The 19,029-nt window shown below is 37.2% G+C and overlaps 1 protein-coding gene across 2 annotated transcripts in view; it reads right to left on the bottom strand.

Annotated features, from left to right (window-relative positions):
* Positions 1-2,687: 2,687 nt before the first annotated feature.
* SACS (sacsin molecular chaperone) overlaps positions 2,688-19,029 on the bottom strand; it is a 35,055-nt gene continuing 18,713 nt past the window's right edge. The window contains exons 8-9 of one of the 2 annotated variants that reach the window (XM_088522205.1): positions 18,048-18,139; positions 2,688-14,583 (exon numbers count right to left, since the gene is read on the bottom strand). In XM_088522205.1, the coding sequence (XP_088378331.1) occupies positions 3,020-14,583; positions 18,048-18,139 (11,656 nt within the window). In that variant the 3' untranslated portion in view covers positions 2,688-3,019. Of the gene's footprint in view, positions 14,584-18,047; positions 18,140-19,029 lie in introns of those variants that run through there. The other variant, XM_088522204.1, reaches the window with a different exon arrangement.

The raw sequence follows: 19,029 nt of genomic DNA, 5'->3' as shown, positions 1-19,029 counted from the left end.
ATCTTAAGTTTTCATTTCATCACAATAATTTTATTTTGATTCCACTTTTTCACTTCGATCTCTTTTGCAAACGAGATTCAGCCATTATTTGGATATAAATCTTGCAAAACTGTGTTTCTTTATTTTTTTTTCCTTTTAATAGTTGGTTACATAAAAAAATCTATTTCCTGTGAAGAAAGTCACATCTTGTCACCTACTCAGGCAAATGAACAATGTTTTTTGGAACAGTTCTTAATTGTGCTGTTAAGAAGAAAACTTTTGAGGCTTCCTCAAATAAATAGAAAGAAAACAGTAAGAGAGGTGCCGTGGCTCTACCACCAGCGCTCTTTAAATTCAAGTTACTAAATGCACAGTTCAGTTTTATCCTGGCTCAGCCTCTCCCAGCTGCAGGCTAGGGACGGAGGCTGAGGCTGCTCCTTGAGACACGGTCCTGCCACAAGTGGAGGACAAACAGGACGTGCCTTTGCCTGGAACAACCTTTTGGTTTATGTGAACTTGTGCAAAGTGCAGAATTACTCCTCAACACAGTTCTGTGGAGCACATGTGCTAACATCCATTCCTACAGACTCCTGCTAAAAATGCTGCTTTTAGAAGCTTCCAGGTAGAAGTTACCAACAATTATGTTATTCTGTATTTTCTTTTTTCTAGCTGAGTCAAAAGGAAACAAACTAAAACAAGTATTAGTTTAAGACAAGTATTCACTTTATCATTCATTTTTTTCTTCCCCACCTTGGCTCAATATTTAAACTTAATTCATATTTTTACAGCCTGGGAACACATGCTTTCTCACAGTGTCAGCATCTCGCAATATACACAGTACAATTAACAAAATGATTTAATTCTGTGCAGCTACTAATATAATATTAGTAAGACAACATAAGCTGCTTACAGGACACATACTTAAGATACTTACAGCGTTCTTCCCCCCAAACCTCACCTAAAAAGCTGAATATTCTCCTGTTGTTATTTATCTTCACATTATCCTATCACCTGACACCTATTCCAGTTTAAACAGGACACCTATTTAAACTGAAATAAATGCAGACAAGTGTAACTGTTTCGCATAGTTAGTACTTAAAACTGTGCTGTTTGTTTATCCAGAATACTGTTCATCTGATTTAATTAAGACACAAAAGTAGTATGTGCAACAAAGCAAACTGTCTAAAAATACAGGGAACAAACTGTTATTTCAGAGCATTTAAAAAAAAAACAGTATTTTTAGAAAACTGCAAACATTTGTCATGACAAGAAAAAATGTATATATTTTCCTTTTAAATTTTCATATTTGTACAACTGTTTAGAATGGATTGAAAAGAGACTACATAATAACTGATCTAAAAGAAAGCTCAGGATAAGAGGTAAATTCAGTCTCGTTTATAAAACCAAGACACACCAGACCAAAGTATGTTTGCATTTTTCTTTATTAAAATTATGGCACTTAAATTATAGCAGAAACAAGCACGTGGCTTCACAATCAGAAGCTGTACAGTTTTACTAACAGCAAATTTCTTCCCATTGCCAATTTCTCACAAGTCAGATCTTTCTGATGAGAGCAAGCTCTTCTTTCTTTCTTAGACTTGCATTTATAAGGCAAAAGCCTTGGTTGTGATTTTTTTCCTTTTGGATTGCAACACTCACAGCTGTATCAACCCCAGGAGCTCCATGCTGTTTATTCTCCTTCATATTCTATAAGTTAAATTACAGTTTCACTGTGCTATCAGGTAAGCAATTGTAACAAGTCATTGGTAAATGATTAACATTTATGTAAAATGTGGTCGAATCAGCAAAGAAAAATTGTTCAACAAGATCCCCCCTCCTTTTCTTTTTACAAATAGCTGAGGTTGAATATTTCATGTGGCATTATCAAAAGTATTCCAAATTATAAAAGAAAGGGTGCAAAATAAAAATCAGACTTGTCCAGGGCCATAGTGAACAACAAAATGAAAAAAGCAATACATTGCAGCACCTTGTAGCGTGTAACAAAACACAGTGTCCATTGTACACAGAGTTTTACTACTACCAATGTTCATCTGTTGAACAAAAATAACCCACTTATATACATATGTGTGTACAAACACAAAGGCACACACACAGAAAAAAAAAAGAAAAAAAAACTCAAGCATTTAGACATTTGAAAACTGAGTTCTGATCTGTGGTTTTCAAAAAAAATAAAAAATAAAAATGAGAGTCAGTCAGTAAACAGTCACTGGTTTTACATCATCCACATGCAATTTTTCATTAAACAAAAATGACAAGCTCTAGAAGTAAATTAAATACCTAATTATTTTGTAATAAAGTGAATGCATTCAATGCATGACATGAAGTTGCATGTTAAATCAATTATCATTATTTAAGATTAAAATACTGTACCACTTCTCGCGGGTACTGAACCATCCTCTGAATGTTCACAATGTGACACTGCAGCAAATTTAATCAGATCCAGCTGATAAGAGTACGAATATGAGTGACACGACTGTCCATGGAGCACAGAGAACACGGAAGTGCTTTGGAGTGATACTTCTCCAAAGCCGTTTTCATTTCCACCCCACTGCCCGCTTCATACCGTTTCCAGTCTTTCTTATGATGAGTACATTGAAAAACAACACGTCCTTTCTGGAAACACAGTATTAAACAAAATAAAATCTAACATGGAATTTTAATTAGAGGTTTCATCTAACAGAAAGCTAAGCTTTGGTTACATAAAGTGCAGTTCAATAATGTGCCAATTCATCACAATATTGTACATACAGCTAATTTCTGCAGCTCAGTTTCCTTACAAATTAACAAAAAAAAATCATGTTTTACAGTTTGCTTATACAGCAGGCTCAGTTTAAAAAAAATCCTGTTTTAATTCTCTTCCGTTTTAAGTACTTCAATACCATCCACATATGCACACTGTATTGCTAACTGCTTGGCTATGTGTAACTTCTTGCCCAATAATCTTACAGCTACGTTTGTATCTCATCACATTAAATATCTAAGCTCTTGAGAATGCAATTTTTTAACTTTTTTAAATATCCTACACTTTCTGTTGTATAAAGTTTTCAAGTTTTATTATGATACAAGCAGTACATTCCATCACTCTCATAGCAACTTCCGAAGTAAACCTATCATTGGGAATCTGCGGGAAAGGGAGCAAGTCAGGATATCTAGTTTTTAAGCTGTCTACTCCGTAAGCCTCCAGCGTCTGGACGTCATTCATAAGCCCTTCCAGCTGCTGACTGTACTCCTCTATCTTTTGCGCAAGGGCTACCGGTTTTACATCTTTATCCGACTTGCCCCTCACAGCATAGTCAGCTGCAACCAGGGCTAGTTTCGTGGAGAGGTAGCACTTGAAGCACACCCACTCGTTGGCGTTTTTGTGCAGATCGTTCCTGGCCGCGGAGAAGTTGGCTCGGGCCTGCCTGAGCCACCTGCGGGCCTCCACGGGGTTGCCCACGGACCTGAACGTGGGCGGCACGAAAAACCGCTGCGAGAAGGAGGGCCCTGCGGGAGGGGGCCCCTTCTCTTTGTACTGCTGCCTCTCCGATTTATGGCTTGTGGCTTCTTGATTCCATGACGTATAAAATCGCTTAAAGGAGAATTTATCTGACTGAAACCGAGAAGCAGAGGAGGAAAACGTTCTTCTTGATGTTCTGTCCATATTTTGATCTATAAAGGCCTGTTTTTCTAGCCTGTTAATCTCATTCTGCAAATGTTTGAAAACTTCATTAGCTATCTCAAGGTTCTCTGCATTTTTATCCGGATGCCATTTAAGATACAGCCTTCTAATTATCTTTTTTCTTTCAGATTCTGGAAGCTTCCACGCCTGTTCAATGACAGACGTCACTTCTCTTAATATTTCTGGCAAGGAGTTTGGCTTTATCTTTTTCGGAGAGTGGTGCTTGGACGACGTCGTTTTGTGGCTCTCCTTCCCAGTGAAGAGAGGGGGAATCGTCCTCAGTCCGTGCATGGGAAATTCTGTAGGACTGGTTGGGGTTGAAGGCGCGCTGTCCCTACTCTGAGTACTTTCCTCGGGCCTCGAAAATTTGTACAAATCAAGAGAGCTCACTATTTTATATTCGCTATATCCAATATCAATCTGATAAATCTTACCTAAAAAACTGTGGCTTTCATCGTCTTCTCTTTCTACTTCTTGTACAATGATTGCGTATGTGTAAGTTGGTTGATATGATCCGTAAATATCACCACCTTCAGCATCAACAAGATAACCAACATATTCGCCAGGATAAAACACATTCATTGGATCCATGAGGAGCGTATAGTGAATTTCTGCTGGTATAGGGGTGCCAGGCGTTGGCAGTTCAAGTTTTGATGGCTCTGAAGAGTCGTACTTGACTCCTAAACTGTCAAGCTTCTCACTAAGCCGGTAAATATCGTTACAACCCAGCATGGCAATTAAATACGAGGTATCAGAAATGAGATTGTCAGTGGCCGACTTTAAGGTCATTGCTAATGCTAACAGGAAATTTATGTCTTTGCTGTCAGAGTGCTGTATGTACAGCAGTATTACTGCATTTCCGTATCTCTTCAGAAAAGCAAATGTTTCACTTTTACTGTGGGGAATAGGAGCAAAACCTTTAACTCTCAGTGTTGTTTGCAACTTCTCAAAACAGGAAACTTTCAAACCTTCTCGCAAAGCTTTGCAAAGTCTTATTGCTTTCTCTTCGTTAGCTAAAAAAGCATTGTCGTTTTCATGCTTCATAATCCTAATAAGTCCCGTGATGAACTGTTCTGAAGACAACAGCAACTGTAATCTTCCCTGCAGAGAACATAATGCCCCAAATTGACAAATTTTTGGAGACTCTTCATCCAACTGTTCTTCCAGAATACTGCTAAGTAAGCGAGGTCTCAATTTCTGAGGAAATAACATTATCAATTTAGTGTGAAAACCATGGTCTTTGCCCAGGTAACACTGGCTAAGATCAACAAGCATTTGCACACCAATGTTTCCTTGTATTCTGCTTTTGTAGTGAGGTGCATCATCAAAAACTAAGATACTTGACTTTACCAACCTACCATCTTGACTGGGGAGGTAAAGGGCAAAATCTTTCATATTCTCGAGGTCATTTCTAACCTTGACAGAATCATTCTGAAGACTTTTGAAAAGGCCAGAAACTACCCTTTTAACTGTGCGCATTTCATTAGGATCCAGCTGCTTCCCTTCCGAATTCTTGAATATGCGACCGAGAACTTCAACATACTGCTTTGTTGAAATAATATCTTCCGTACCCAAATGTTTAAATAACTGATGGAAAGTGCCAAGCTCTAAAGGAAGTTTGTAAAGGTAAGGCTTAAAATCAGATTCGTATTCCAGGTTTATTACTACCTCTTCAGGCTTCAGGAGCTTCCAGCCTTCTTCCACCATTACAAAAGAAACTCCTCGCAGCTGAAAGCGGAATTCCCTTTTTTCCGTACTCAGAAATTCATAAATGCTCCTTAGGACCTTGGCCCTTGTTTTCACCATCTCCTCATCCAAAGTTGTTATATTGCATATGTTCCTGCAGTTATTGATAACTTTGTCCAAGGGAGGATCCAAATTAACATTCAGCATAGTTAAAACTTGCTCGAGCTGTTCCTGTGAACCAAGGCTACTTCCTTCTTGTTCTTTGATGCTTAAGGGCGTTGCTTTCTCGGGAAGAATGGGACATGAAGTCCACAGTAACTGCAACACATCAGTCTGTTTAAACTTAGGATTTACCTGTGCACCATTGAATCGTATAAGAGGAAGCGTTCCATTAACTTCTTGATACTGAGGATGAAATCTAACAAATTCCGCAGGAGCTCGCTCAGGGCACAGAAAAGGAATCAGTGACAGCTCTTTCAGAAAGTTTCCCGACAAGAGATCAGTTCTTTCTTGAAATATGTGATGGAGGAGGACATCAACAGTATTTTGGAGAGTTTCTTTAGACCAGTTTTCTGTATTAGCTCGCATGCTGATCTCCTTAGCAAACTGTAATAACTGTTGCTGTGAAATAATGAATTTTAGTCCAATATGCCGTAGGAAAGTTACCCACGACGTAAGGAATGCAGCTTGATTCTTTGGTTTTGTAAGTTGTTCCAGTTTCTTAAAAAACTCTTGAGGTATGAAGAATTTTTCAGGAAGCATAACTTCGAAGACTCTTACAGTTCTGTCATAAAAATATTTTGCAGGTTTTAATCTATTGCCTGAATCATGAATGATCAAAATGCTTTCCAGCTTTTCAAACAGCTGTTCTTTCACTTCTGAAGTTTCCTCAATGCTAGTTAGCCTGTTCTTTAGGTAGATCAAGTGTTCTAATTTGGCATCATAAGACAGACTTTCAATTTTCGGCAGAAGATGTTTCAAATACACCTCAAGATCATCCACAGAGACACAGCCAAGCACGGTGTACAAGTCTTTCAAGTGCATTTTTTCTTCAAGAAAAGCCGATGAAGTAGACTGTGTCCATCTATCTACCTCTATCGATGGGATGCTCTTTGTGAGAACATAGCATGTCCCATATTTTGAAATGCTGATGTATCGGCCACTAATGGATTTATAGCACGGAAGAGACTTTAAAATTTTCATGTCATCCTGAGAGGTCAAATGACTTAAATTGCAATTGAAGTACATTAGAAGAGCTTCAAAGTCACTTTCTGCTAATTTTTCAGTCTTAAAAGTCGACGTCTGTACCATATATTGTATGGCTTTCAGAATGCTTGAAGGATTATCTATATTTGCTGTACAACCTGACAGCAAAGGCACTAAAGCACTGTCCTTGGAGCAAATTTTGTTCAATGCCAGCTGAATACAACCTGTTTTCATTAGAGCGTGAAAGACTTTATCACTCTGAGCATTTGGAAAAACAGCTATATGCATAATGCTGAGGGGCAACAAAACATCACACTCTGGCACAACAAGATGATTAGCTGCGACAGTAAACTTTACACCTGGAAGCAAAGTCCAGTCCTTCAAAGTTTCCACAACATCATCAAATTTTGCTTGCATATCTTCTTGGTCTTCCTTAACATTTATAGACTCACTAATAAAATGCCAGGCGTTTTTTAGCCAAGATTCGCTTGCAAAGTTTTCTTTCCATTTCATACAGCTTCTAGTTTTATACTCTCTAGGCAACACAGATGACAACAAATCAGCAAAACTTATGATATCAAAGACTTTTGCCACATCACTGCTAAGTAAAATATTGTTGTATCTCAGATACAATGTGTTCATAAAGAGATCCTTGCGAGACGGAATCAGTTCATGATATGTTGTTAAGAACTTTGGTCGCTTTGAATCAAAAATTTGCAAAACATTGTCCAGAGTAATAAGAAGTGGCAAGCCCTCAACCTGGATTTCATTTTCTTCTGCATCCTTAAAACAATAGTCAACCAGAAGCTTGAGACTGTGGAAAAGTTTCAGATTTGTCTGCTGAAGGCGACAAGGTAACTTTCCGATGTGGCAAGTAGAGTCTGGAAAAGAAAATGTCATCAAAAATAATCGGACGTCAGCAGGCGTCACGTAGGTAACGGGAATATCTGCATCTATCAGACAGTGGTAAAGGTTTGCAGTTTCATCACAGTTATATACCAAATTAAATCCGATTTCTAAAAGTAAATGTTTGAGCCTGTAAACATTTTCAGCCACCGACTTGCGCGTTGTGATGTTGTACTCTGTGTTCTTGAGGTGCTGCAATTCATCTTGGAGTAAATTGTCAAAAAATGGTCTCCCTTTGTTCGCAGTAGACATGTTGACCCAGGTGATGATTACAGTCGAATGCAAATCGGAACCATCAATGTTTGGCGCTCGCATAACAGGTAGAAGACGCTTCAAATCCTCATAAATGCAACTGTAAACTGCTTTCACTAAACAATACCAGTCTGGCTGAATATCAAGCCTGTTAACTGGAAAAAAGGACAAAAACTTTTTTAAAGTGTCTTTCACAACATGAATAGGTGTGTTTTGCAATACTGATACTGTAGGATCAGTGCCTGGAAAATACCGTTTTTTCAGCTGAATCAGCAGCTCAACATAGGCCGGGGCTATCAACGCTGTCATTAGACAATTATTCCAGTCACTTCTTACTCCAACACCATTATCATCACGCCACAGATTTCTTCTTGCAGAATCCAGAGCAAAGTGACCATTCACATGAAAAGGTAAGCCAGTTTCTAAAGACAAAGGTAAGAAACAGAACGCCCTGTGGGGCTTTTTGTAATTATGAGTTATGCAAGCTGCTACTCCACCACGTGGGAAAAGAGTAATGTCCTCGTTCTTGTGGGCCGATACAACACTTTTGGACACCTTCTCCATGGCAGAAAAGCCTGACCTGTTACAAATTAACCAAGTTGTAAGATTCCCTTCAGAGTCTTCAGTATCCATTGTGTAAGTTATCTGCTGCACAGGTATTTCACTTAGCTGCCTTTTTTTAGTAACACTATCAATTACCGATGCATGGAATTGCTTTCTTTTCAGTCTGTCTCCATCAGTGATTTTGCCTTGTACAGAATATAAGACGTTCAATACTCCTGTTGTTTTTTCTATCTCACAAATAGAAATCTTTTCCATATGGTTCAAAAACATCAAAAGTTCTGCCCCATCTGTACGCAGTTTATCTAAAAGATTTTGGACCATTCTATCTGAACACGGAACTGAGGAAATTTCTGATACTTTTGCCATTTCTGCATTTCGAAGAGGGAACCTAAACATTGTACAGTTATCCAGTTTGAAGTGATTTCCCAAATAGAGGTCCAGTACATCTGAGAACTGTGTTCTGAAATCTGCATCCAAATCTCTAAACATGCGCCCAGGACTTGTTGATGTTGAGCCTGGTGCATACCTTGCATGAGGATCAAAAATACAAAGAATATCGTTGCCAGAGAGGAAAGAAGGGCAATCAGTAATATGATAAACAGAATTGAAACCTATACCATATTGTCCAGTTTTACAGGGGTTTCCTACTTTTGTACCTTTGCCAAGGTTCTGGATTCCTCTAATATCATCTTCCGTAAAAGGCTGATTGTTGTAAACACACAATGCTGGTCCTTGAAGTGGCCCCCACTTCTCATCAAATATTCTGTCAGCCGGATGCTGCCTAGGATCAAACACAAAACAGATTTCCGTAGCTTTTGCATCATCTGCATTCTGGAGGAGCTCTTTCAGCATTTCCTTTTCTGATGGGTAGGCATTAAGGATGCTCTTAATTCTACTTGTCAGTTTTTCTTTCTGGCCAAATTCTGTTCCAAGAGTAGTAAAACAGATATTAGATGCATATCTTTCTAGAGCTTTATGCCGTTTTGGTATCGCTCCAAGTTTCACTGCAACTTCCCTTGGAATATCAGCATGACAATACTTAACAGTTGTGTCTTTAACTTTAATCCATGGACAGTCATTGTAACACAAGGATTTTGCAGGCAGAAGTGCAAGACGGGTATCAGGTAACAAAATCTCACCATACTTTTTTTCACAAAATTCCTGCTTCTTCTCTCTAATGAGGCTCCATATTCCTTCACTAATTATTCTCCTGCAAAGCTGAAAATTCTCTTCTGTCAGTTGTTTGGTTCCTCTTTCCTGATTTATTAATTCCAAGACTAGGGCAAAATCTTCAACTGTAAAGGCCTGCCTCACACCCACACTTTCAAACAGTTCACGAAAGCTGTTTTTGTACTTATTAGGCAACTGATAGAGATAAGGTGCTGCTTCAAAATTCAAATGGAAAGACACTTTTGCTGGATCAACATACACATTCTCAACAAGAATAAAACTACAGTTTTTCAATTGTTCAATTATCACAGCTTTTTCTGATTCATTTTCTAACATCGCTTCATGCAGATTTTTGTAACATGCATTAGTGATATTTTCCTGATACAACGTAATTCCATCAAATGTCTTAGCAACTTCTTCCAACTGATTCATGACCAAATTAACATCTGGTTTCTTAAGTAAACCCAAAAACTCTTTCACAGCTAATGACAAAGCACCACAGCCTTTAAAGGAAGAAGAGTTTTCATTAAGAATTGGTTCTATTAGGCAAACTGTGTCCTGATGATCAGCAGTGAAAAGATCGGTAGCTGAAAACATTGTCTCAGGCTGAAAATCACTGCCTTTCCAGTGCAATGAGAAGCCTGCTGGTTTGCTAAGGAAAGGAAGGAAGGGGATAGCTTGACATTTTTCAGCAAATTCTTTAGCTCTAGGATCCCTACACTTTAGTTTTTCATCAATAAGACTCAGTATAATACTGCTTCTGAGGCAAGCTGCAATGTGATCAATCTTATTAATTTCTGCTACTGACTCCGCACGTTCTATCAGGTCTTCCCACAAAATATCATCTTTAGCCATGCCTAACTGAACAAGTTTAACCAAAATAACTGGATTAAGATAGTCCTGAGTAGTGCCGTAAGGAAATCTTCCATCTTCTGCATCATACAACTTTGCAACTCTTCCTTCCGGATGGATCAATCTTGATGGTGTAACCAATGGATGTCCATTCAAAGAACAAGGAATACAGGGAGTAACACGAAGAATTCCCGAAAACTCCTCAACTTTTTCATTGAGAACATAGCGCATCAAAGGATCACGCAACTCTGCATCGATCTCCTGAACATTAGGGAAAAATACTTCAGAAAAGAACTGTTTCTCAGAAAACGTGTTCTCCAATAATATGTGTTTACATCCTGCTTCTTCAAATCCTGTCTTTACCCAGGAAGGGAGGTCCACAGCACACAGGTTTCTGGAACCAGTTTTTTTAAGGTACTTCAGAAAGATCTTAAAGGCTGACGGTCCAATGTCTGGTCGTTTCAGTATTGAGTCATCCAAAAACCTTACATTCTTCATGGAAACCCAAGAGAAACCATCGGAAAATACTTTGATGCCTTCTTTGCTTTTCATATGAGCTATATCTTCATAAAACCCTTGACAAATAATAGAAAAATCATCATGAACTGAATCAGGGTCTGGCCACACTGCAAAATAGCTGTAGTCGACTAGCTCACCGTTGATTGCCATGTCACGTAAAACACAAAGCGCTTCTAGGTAGGCTTTCACAATAACATGCCTCATGAACACCGTGTTCCACCTTCCTTTTGTGTCTGTTTTCCAGATCTCTTTCCGATTCGAAGTAACTGCAAAGCAGCCGTTTATATGAAGAGGTAAACCTGTTTTTATTCGCAGAGGTAAATAGCAGAATACTTCCCCTATGTTGTTGCAGTTAGGTTTCACAACCCACTTTTGATCCTGAGTTTCAGAGAGCAGCACTCCTATTCCGCCACAGGGAACAAGACCTAGTCTTCGCCCACTTTCATGTAAAGAAAACTTTAAAGCCTCTCCAGTATCCATGCAAGAACATATAAGCCATGTCGTTGAATCTACTGATTTTTGTGGCAGTTCATCTGCTGACCTTTTTACCGGTCCAGATTTAGCCATTTCAAAGAAAGAAGTTGGATCATCCTCTGGACCTCTGAAAAGTGGAGACTGTAAATCAGCAATCCGTCTAAACACGTGATGAAATTCTTCTACTACTATCTGTAAAATACAGGACGACTTTGGTGTTTCACTGGGAAGCTTTTTATTACTGCTGCTGCACACCTTCATCAGCTTAGCTGCTTCCTTTAGAACACTTACATTCGGTGCAGTCAAGGCTTTGGAAGAACACTGCTTTTTTTTAATAGTGACAACATCTTGTGCCATCCCAGGATCATCTTCCTCAATTTTCAAATATTTCAGAATCATTGAATTTACACTCTGAGCAAATATTATCAGCCTATGACCACAAATGCTGAATTCATCCACAAGAGAGTAAATGTCTGCTGTATTGTAGGAGGTACTGCTGACTTCACTCACTTTAGCTTCCTGCTGAGTCCTGAAGGAAAGCCTGAAAAGTGTCCCGTTGTAGCTATAAGGAGATTCCACAGCCAGTGGCAACTGACAACCAAAAACTCCGATAAATGGCTTAAACTGATTGGGAAATTTTCGCAGTCTCTTCTGTTGTTTGCTCCAGTTAATTTTGATGCCTGGGTTAGATTTATCTCTAATATGCTTGCTGATATGGTTAACATTTGGATCAAACATAATCATGAACTCACGACTCAAAATAATAGGAATATCGGTGATATGATAAACAGAATTAAATCCCAGTCCAAATTTCCCTACTTTGTCAACCTCACTCCTTTTTAAGGACTCTCCTAGTCGAGTTATATTTAGAAAATCAGAGTCAGAAAACTGAGAATTATTGAACGACCACAAAGCGGGACCATGACATGCTGCCATTCCTGGATCCAAAAGATTCTCTCTTATGTCCATATTTCGTCTCAGGTCAATCATGAAATTACATTCAGTTGCATTGGCATCATCAGCATTTTGAAGAAGCTCTTTAAAGATATCTGAAATGGAAGGATATTCTTCCAAAATATTCTTAATTCTTACAGTCAGAGGTTCTCTTTGTCCAGATTGCTCAAACCCCATATTTTCTGGATTAATTAATCTTGTACTAAGGCATGGGACGTTTAACCACTCTGCTGTTTTCATTGGAATGTCTTCATGCACCAAAATTATCGGTTCAACGGAATCTTCAAGTAAATCATTTAAATCATCAACTTTGATATCGCAGTAACAACACTCATGAATTGGCCTCATTGCAAGTTTGTAAGGAAGTTTTCCACTGTATAAAGGCATAGGCGTATGCAAACTTGCAGGAATTTGATTGCTGTAGAGCCACCTTATAATACTTAACATGATGTGAAGATTTTGTTTACTCTCTTCTTCTGATAGAGACTGCTCACTTTTTAGATATATCTTCTGAATGACCATAGAAACATAGTCTGGTGTTAACTGCTCAATTGAACCACAACATTTAAACAACTGGTGAAACTTAGCCATAGTTTTTGGCACATAATGTAGGTAAGGTTGGAGGTCAAGATCAGGTACTGATTTTATTACTGCTTGTGCGAGGGAACAAAATGTTTTACCAGTCCAAACCCAAGGAAATTTCAAGGCTTTAAAGGATTCCTTACCTTCTTCTAAATGATCATGCATAAATCCATAAATTTCAAGCAAGATATGCTGAAACTGATAATAGTCCTCATCACTGAAGGTTTTAGAACTGTGCCAGTCAACCACCACCTTGAAGTGCTTTAAAACTGCTTTTATACTAGGTTTCGAGGGGATGCCAAGGGCTTTTTCTACATTCAAATGCACATTTTCCACAAGGGGAACGGAGGAACCAACTAAAATTGCATGAGATGCATCACACATTTCTGGTGGGGAACACAGATTACATTGATCTCCTTTCCACACTAAGGATCCTGGATAATTTGGAGGTCTTTCCTTACATGCAGGAATCCACTTTATTTTTTTCAGCGCAGTTTTTGTTTCTGATGAGTGAAGCAGTGTGTGGTTTTTGTTCAAAATCACCAAGAGAGTTCTGGCTTTTCTTAATAATAAGTCACGATTGTTATTTGAATTAGCATGCAAACTTTCAATTTTATTTGCCACTCTCAAAATATCATTTTCATCAAGATTGGCTTCACTTTTTAAGCCTATTTGTCTTAGGGAATGAAGAATATCTGACGAAGCTGTAAAAACAGCAGGTGGGAAGCAAATTTCTTCCTCAGCATAAAACAAGTTTTGCAGTAATTCTACCTCAGGATCAAAGAGTTCACTTGCTGACATCATCTTTTCCTGTGAAATCTTAATAAACTTCAGGGATGTCAGCCAGTCTATGACATCTACATTCTCATTTTTCAGAAAAGTCAGATTTTCAAGAACCCATTGCATTATCTGTGCTGTTTCATCATATGAATAAAAATCACTTTTAATGTCTTGTATCATAAACTTTAAGCAGTCTGTGCTTTTCAGCTGTTCTATTTTTAGCAAGGTAGATAAGCGGATCGTGGCTTCATCGCTGCTGTCAATTATTGGAATAGAAAATCTTAAACCCGGAGGAATTTTGGCAGTGTGATGTAATACCTTGCAACCTTTTAGCCCAGTAAAAGCAGGGCCACTTTCATCAGAGGATTTTTCAATTTTTTTGAATACCTGCAATTCCTGAATGATTCTTCTCTCTTTTTCACTTGCATCAGTTAAACTAGCTAAGAATCCTCTAAGAGCGTCTTTATGCGTTGATGGGAACGACGCAACCTGATTGCATAGCTTCTGTAAGGACATTTTTTCCATTACTTGTAGAACAGCACTTGGTAATGGTGGATGTACATATTTTTTTATAAGTGGATGTTGTATAGAAATATCTAGCTTCTTAAGCACCACTCCACCAACTTTCTGAATAATATCAGCTATATATTCTGGGAGCTGAGTCTCAGATTCATCATCCAGAATGATGGGTGATTGATTCCTAAGCCTAACTAGTTCCACTGATGTCTGGTTTTCTTCCAGCAGTGTCTTGGGAATAAGTGGCATGTCATCAAACAGACTTAAGTCATCAGCAAAATGTATATATAAGTTCTTCCAGACCATCTTAAGCCAGGAAACCGATGGGTGATTTTTGTCTTCCAAACCTGGACACCACTGTACCACCATGTCTCTGCCAGGCCACACACTGTTCATAACTTCTTTAATTAAACGGGCAAATCTTTCTGGGTTCACAAGCTGCAGTTGAGTACACGGCCTTCCTGAAATTACAGCAAAAGGACAAAGCCATGAAAATCAGATCTGCACAATAAAATGCTTTTCTCTTTTTTTAGAGAAAAAAAGGGTCCTGTCTGTTCTTTTACTCTTAAGTAAACTGACAAATAGAACTTCAGATAACAATTCAAACATCTTCTCTTGTCTGTTTAGGGGTTAATTAAAATCAACTACATTCCATATTAGTAAAAACACAAACTGAAAATGATTAATATGTTATTGCACTTGTTAATCTGAGAGATGGCTTTTCAGACATCCAAAGCAACTAAAGAGTTTTACTTTTAACTATAAAATTCAAGTGTGTTTTTCTAGTTGATTCTATATACCACTTATTTACATAGTAGCATACTTGCCATGTTCATAACTGGAGACATTATTTATTAGACACAGCAAAGAACAGCCCAACAAGACTCAGTTGTTCAAAGAACGCTGAACCTATTACTACTACTATTCTTATTGTCAAAGCCTTCATTAAGAGAGAGACATTAATCCTCATATCTCAGTTACCATTAAGCTAGCTCCCATTAACAACTAAAGAATGTCTGTGGGATAGAAAATAGTGCACAAAACAAAAATACCACTTCCTCCTGATTATACCAAAGACAATGACAGAAATAGAAGCACATCTGTTTGAATTCAGTCCTTGCTTTCATTTAAATAGTACTGCTCTTTCATGCAAAGCAGTAGTCCAGCTAACAATATCATCTACTATCCCTGTTCCGCTGAAGACGGGCAGTAAGACAACCTTCAGGAACAAGTTAAGTTTTCTTCCACTTGATGCTCACAGACCTATGCATTATGTTAGTTGCTGTTAGAAGGTGACAGCAGCCTTATGAAAAGAGAGAAATCCTGGGAACAGTGGGTCCACAAGATGAAAATATGCCTAAAACTGAACTAATTATTTTTATGCTATTTAGGCATGGAACTTTAAAAATACTACTCTAAAATCTCTGCAGGTGATGCTAAAGCCCTGGAAATCTACCTGCAGAGTGGATTAAAAATACACAAACTAATGAAAACACTAATCATCTTCCCTGTGAGTGTTAAATGTAATGTTTTTCATTGATAAACATTTTTCCCCTCAACTGTATTTAGAACTCTTTTCATAATTATCTTCATAGTTATCTTTTGGGCAAATTTTTTTTTTAGGAAAGCTGAGTACTGAGAATAGCAAGTCACCCAATACACACAAATACCAAGCTTCAATCCAATCCAGCACATTATCAGTCAACAACAATACCTGAAAATCCCCAGAGAAGTTGTTGGGCTAGAACATAATCAAATCGTTTTTAAAAAAACATTTAGCATCTAGTGAGTTAACCATTAACACAGATATATATAGAAAGAACTACTAACATTTCCGTTTGCAATAAAAATCCAGTATACATTTTATAAAAGAAAAAGATTTGGTTCTTCTTGTACAACACAATAATTAAAAAAGTAATCTATCTTCTGAAAGAAATCATTTTCAACAAAGTTTTTTTCTTTTTTTTTTTCCATGTCTACCACTGTATCAGGAATATATCTGATATCAATACTGGAATTATTTAAGTAAAGTTATCAACAGGTGAGATTTTGAGATCTTCCCCAAAAAGAACATTAACATTCAATGCTTGTAATAACGTTTAAGTTCTGCAGCTATACTTTACAACCAAGTAAAATCTTAGAAAAATAAAATAATTTAGAAGGAAGCAGAATGAGTAAAGTGGGCTACTATAAAGTTAACAAAAACTATTAAAATCCTCAGGCATTTATAGAAGAATTATACTTGTCACAGACTCGTAAAAATATTAATATTGTTCTAATCAATGAGAGATACCACTAATGAAGAACAAGTCTCTGGAAGAACATAGTTCAAAGAATGTCAGGAGAAACAGATCAGAAAACTAGACCTCAAATGGAACCGAAAGCCCTTCTTGGGAACTATTGCAGAGTCTGCTGCAGTGTGGAGATGAAGCCTGGAAGCAAAGACACGGCCCAAAAAGACCTCAGCAAGAGACCAGCTAATGAGCATATAATAACTGGCATTTCTTGCCAGAAACAGGCAGAAGGAACTGGTACTCCTTCCCACTTAGGATCGCTGTTTGCCACAGAAATTTTTACCACTCTGACCTCACTGTGGCTGTCACAATCCTGATCTCTATTTCTTCTAAAGTCTCAGCAATTATTGCTTGCATAATAGTAGTTCTCTGATTCCGTCAGATTATATTCACTGTTGTGATACGTCATTTTATAAGACAAGAATTTATAACCTGTCTATGAAGAAAAAAAATAGAAAGAAAAAAAAAAGAGTACTGGAAGAAAGTTAGGTGATGAAGAAAATTAAAACAAGCACATCCTACTACAGCAAGGAACAGCCAGAGCACCCTACCTCTCATAATATGGTAAGATTTTCAGCAATTCTGCTTTAAGAATAAACTTTTTCTTTATAATAATTTCAATTTTACTGGTCTTCATATTCAATGAAATTCCCAGCACTAATTTTGTATCTTCCATAATATTTGCACAGTTTGCTCTGTGAAACACATCATTCCAATTCTTTCAATCCTTTTTTTTAAAAATATATATTAAAAACATGGAAAAAAATTATGTTATTTGACTCAGAATTATCTAATTTTGATTTTCTTTTTGATAATCAAGCAACAGCTGAAATACAGAGCATGGAGTATGTTTCTGATGGAGAAGATATGAAGGATTGTAAGGAAATAAAAAAGTGAGAACACAGGCTGAAGAAAGAGACAGTCACTGAAAAGGCGGTAATAAAGTTCATGAAGAAAAGCAAACGAGGTCAATGATGATTCTATGTCTGGTTCTAATATCTTCGGTCTAAAAGAGAAACTTGATAAATTGAACAATTTAAAAGAGAGGTAATGTTTCCACTGACAGATATATTTTCTAGACAATGAAAAAAACAGCTCACCAGACACTCACACTACTAAAGTGTGACTTTTTTTTTTTTTTGCAAATGGTCTTTATTCAGGTGAAAAGACTTCTGAGAAAGAGACTTCAAATTTACCAATCAAATGCATAATGAAATGCAAGGACAGAAATTTAAATATAGATAAATTCTCACTACAAAAGAGGCAGAAAAATCCTAATTCCACAGTACGTACAGTACGTAAAAGGATCTTATTTACAGATGTAGCAAATCCAATTTCACTACATTTTTAACCAATATTAAAGGTCTTTCATAGATCTACTTTGACTCAACCATAAGCTATGAATTAAGACTCAGGAAATACCTTGGGAAAGTGTATTGACTATGGCGTCAATACAATACAGATTTTCATATCTTAATGTTTTTGAAATGACCAACCTACTTCTGTGAATACAATTTTAAATGAAATAATGCTTTATACATGGATTTAAAGTATACGTGGATTGGACATGGTGTGTCCAATCACTAGCAGTTTGTTTCACTATAAATAAGAGAATACAAAAGGGTTATTACCTCGGCTTTTGGCAGCCTCTTTCAAGGCAGCGAGAACTTCGGGCTTCAGTTCATCAGAAAGTAGCCTGCCTTCAAGACCAGGGAAGAGGGATCTAACACGGCATTAACGAAAAAAAAAGAACATGCAAAAAAAGAAAAGATTTTAGCAAAGCAGCCAGTTCGTTTGTGTTCCTACATAGTAATTACTGGTATGGTAAAGCAACCCATTCAAAGTCGCTGTGTATATAGGCAGAATAGGACTTTCAAGTGATGTATTCTTATAAATGATACACTTAGAAACACCCAGTTGGAAAATTAATTAATTTATTTACAACTACTCTGCCCTTCAAACCAATTTTAAGCAATTTCTTCTTCATAGAAATACCAGGATTAGAACTTTTTAATTATTTATATTCTAGAAAAAAAAATGTAAAATAGGAAGCAGGGTTCTGTATCTCTTAAAGACTCTCCTTGAAAGCATAGACAGAAAATATGATTTCAGGACTTCAAACAAATCCCCTGGATTCCAAAAGTTAGACAATGATGAAAACTAACACAACTAAGTGTCAGTTTCATCTCGTCCTTCCATCTGCCTGACCTTACCTTAAAAACAGTTGGGCTTTTTTTGTTGTTGTTGTTTTATAGCTTTGGTCTTCTAGAAAGAAACCTACCAGTAACTAAGCTGTTAAATTTTGACAGCAGGGCCATGTCAATTATACATAGGCCAAAATAAAATCATACCTGTTCTTTCACAGATATGTATTAACAGCAAGGGAAAAAAAAATATATATATATATATACACACACACACACACACACACTTATTTCAGTGTTTTAAACAAGCTCCAAATTTCAATATGCAAACAGGAAACTCTTAAGTCACAAGTTCCCTTAAAATATCTAGCCACATAAGTAATGTATCAGATTTGTAATATTAGAATATAAACATTAAATAGTCTAAAACTCTCCAGTACTATTTAAACCGGAAAAAAAAGACGACCTA

The sequence above is a fragment of the Tinamus guttatus genome, unplaced genomic scaffold, assembly GCF_059628265.1.
Source record: "Tinamus guttatus ecotype Peru unplaced genomic scaffold, ASM5962826v1 Tinamus_guttatus_pri_ptg000150l, whole genome shotgun sequence".
Classification (NCBI taxonomy): Eukaryota; Metazoa; Chordata; class Aves; order Tinamiformes; family Tinamidae; genus Tinamus; species Tinamus guttatus.
The sequence above is the reverse complement of the archived record's forward strand: the minus strand, read 5'-3'. Positions and strand labels throughout refer to the sequence as shown.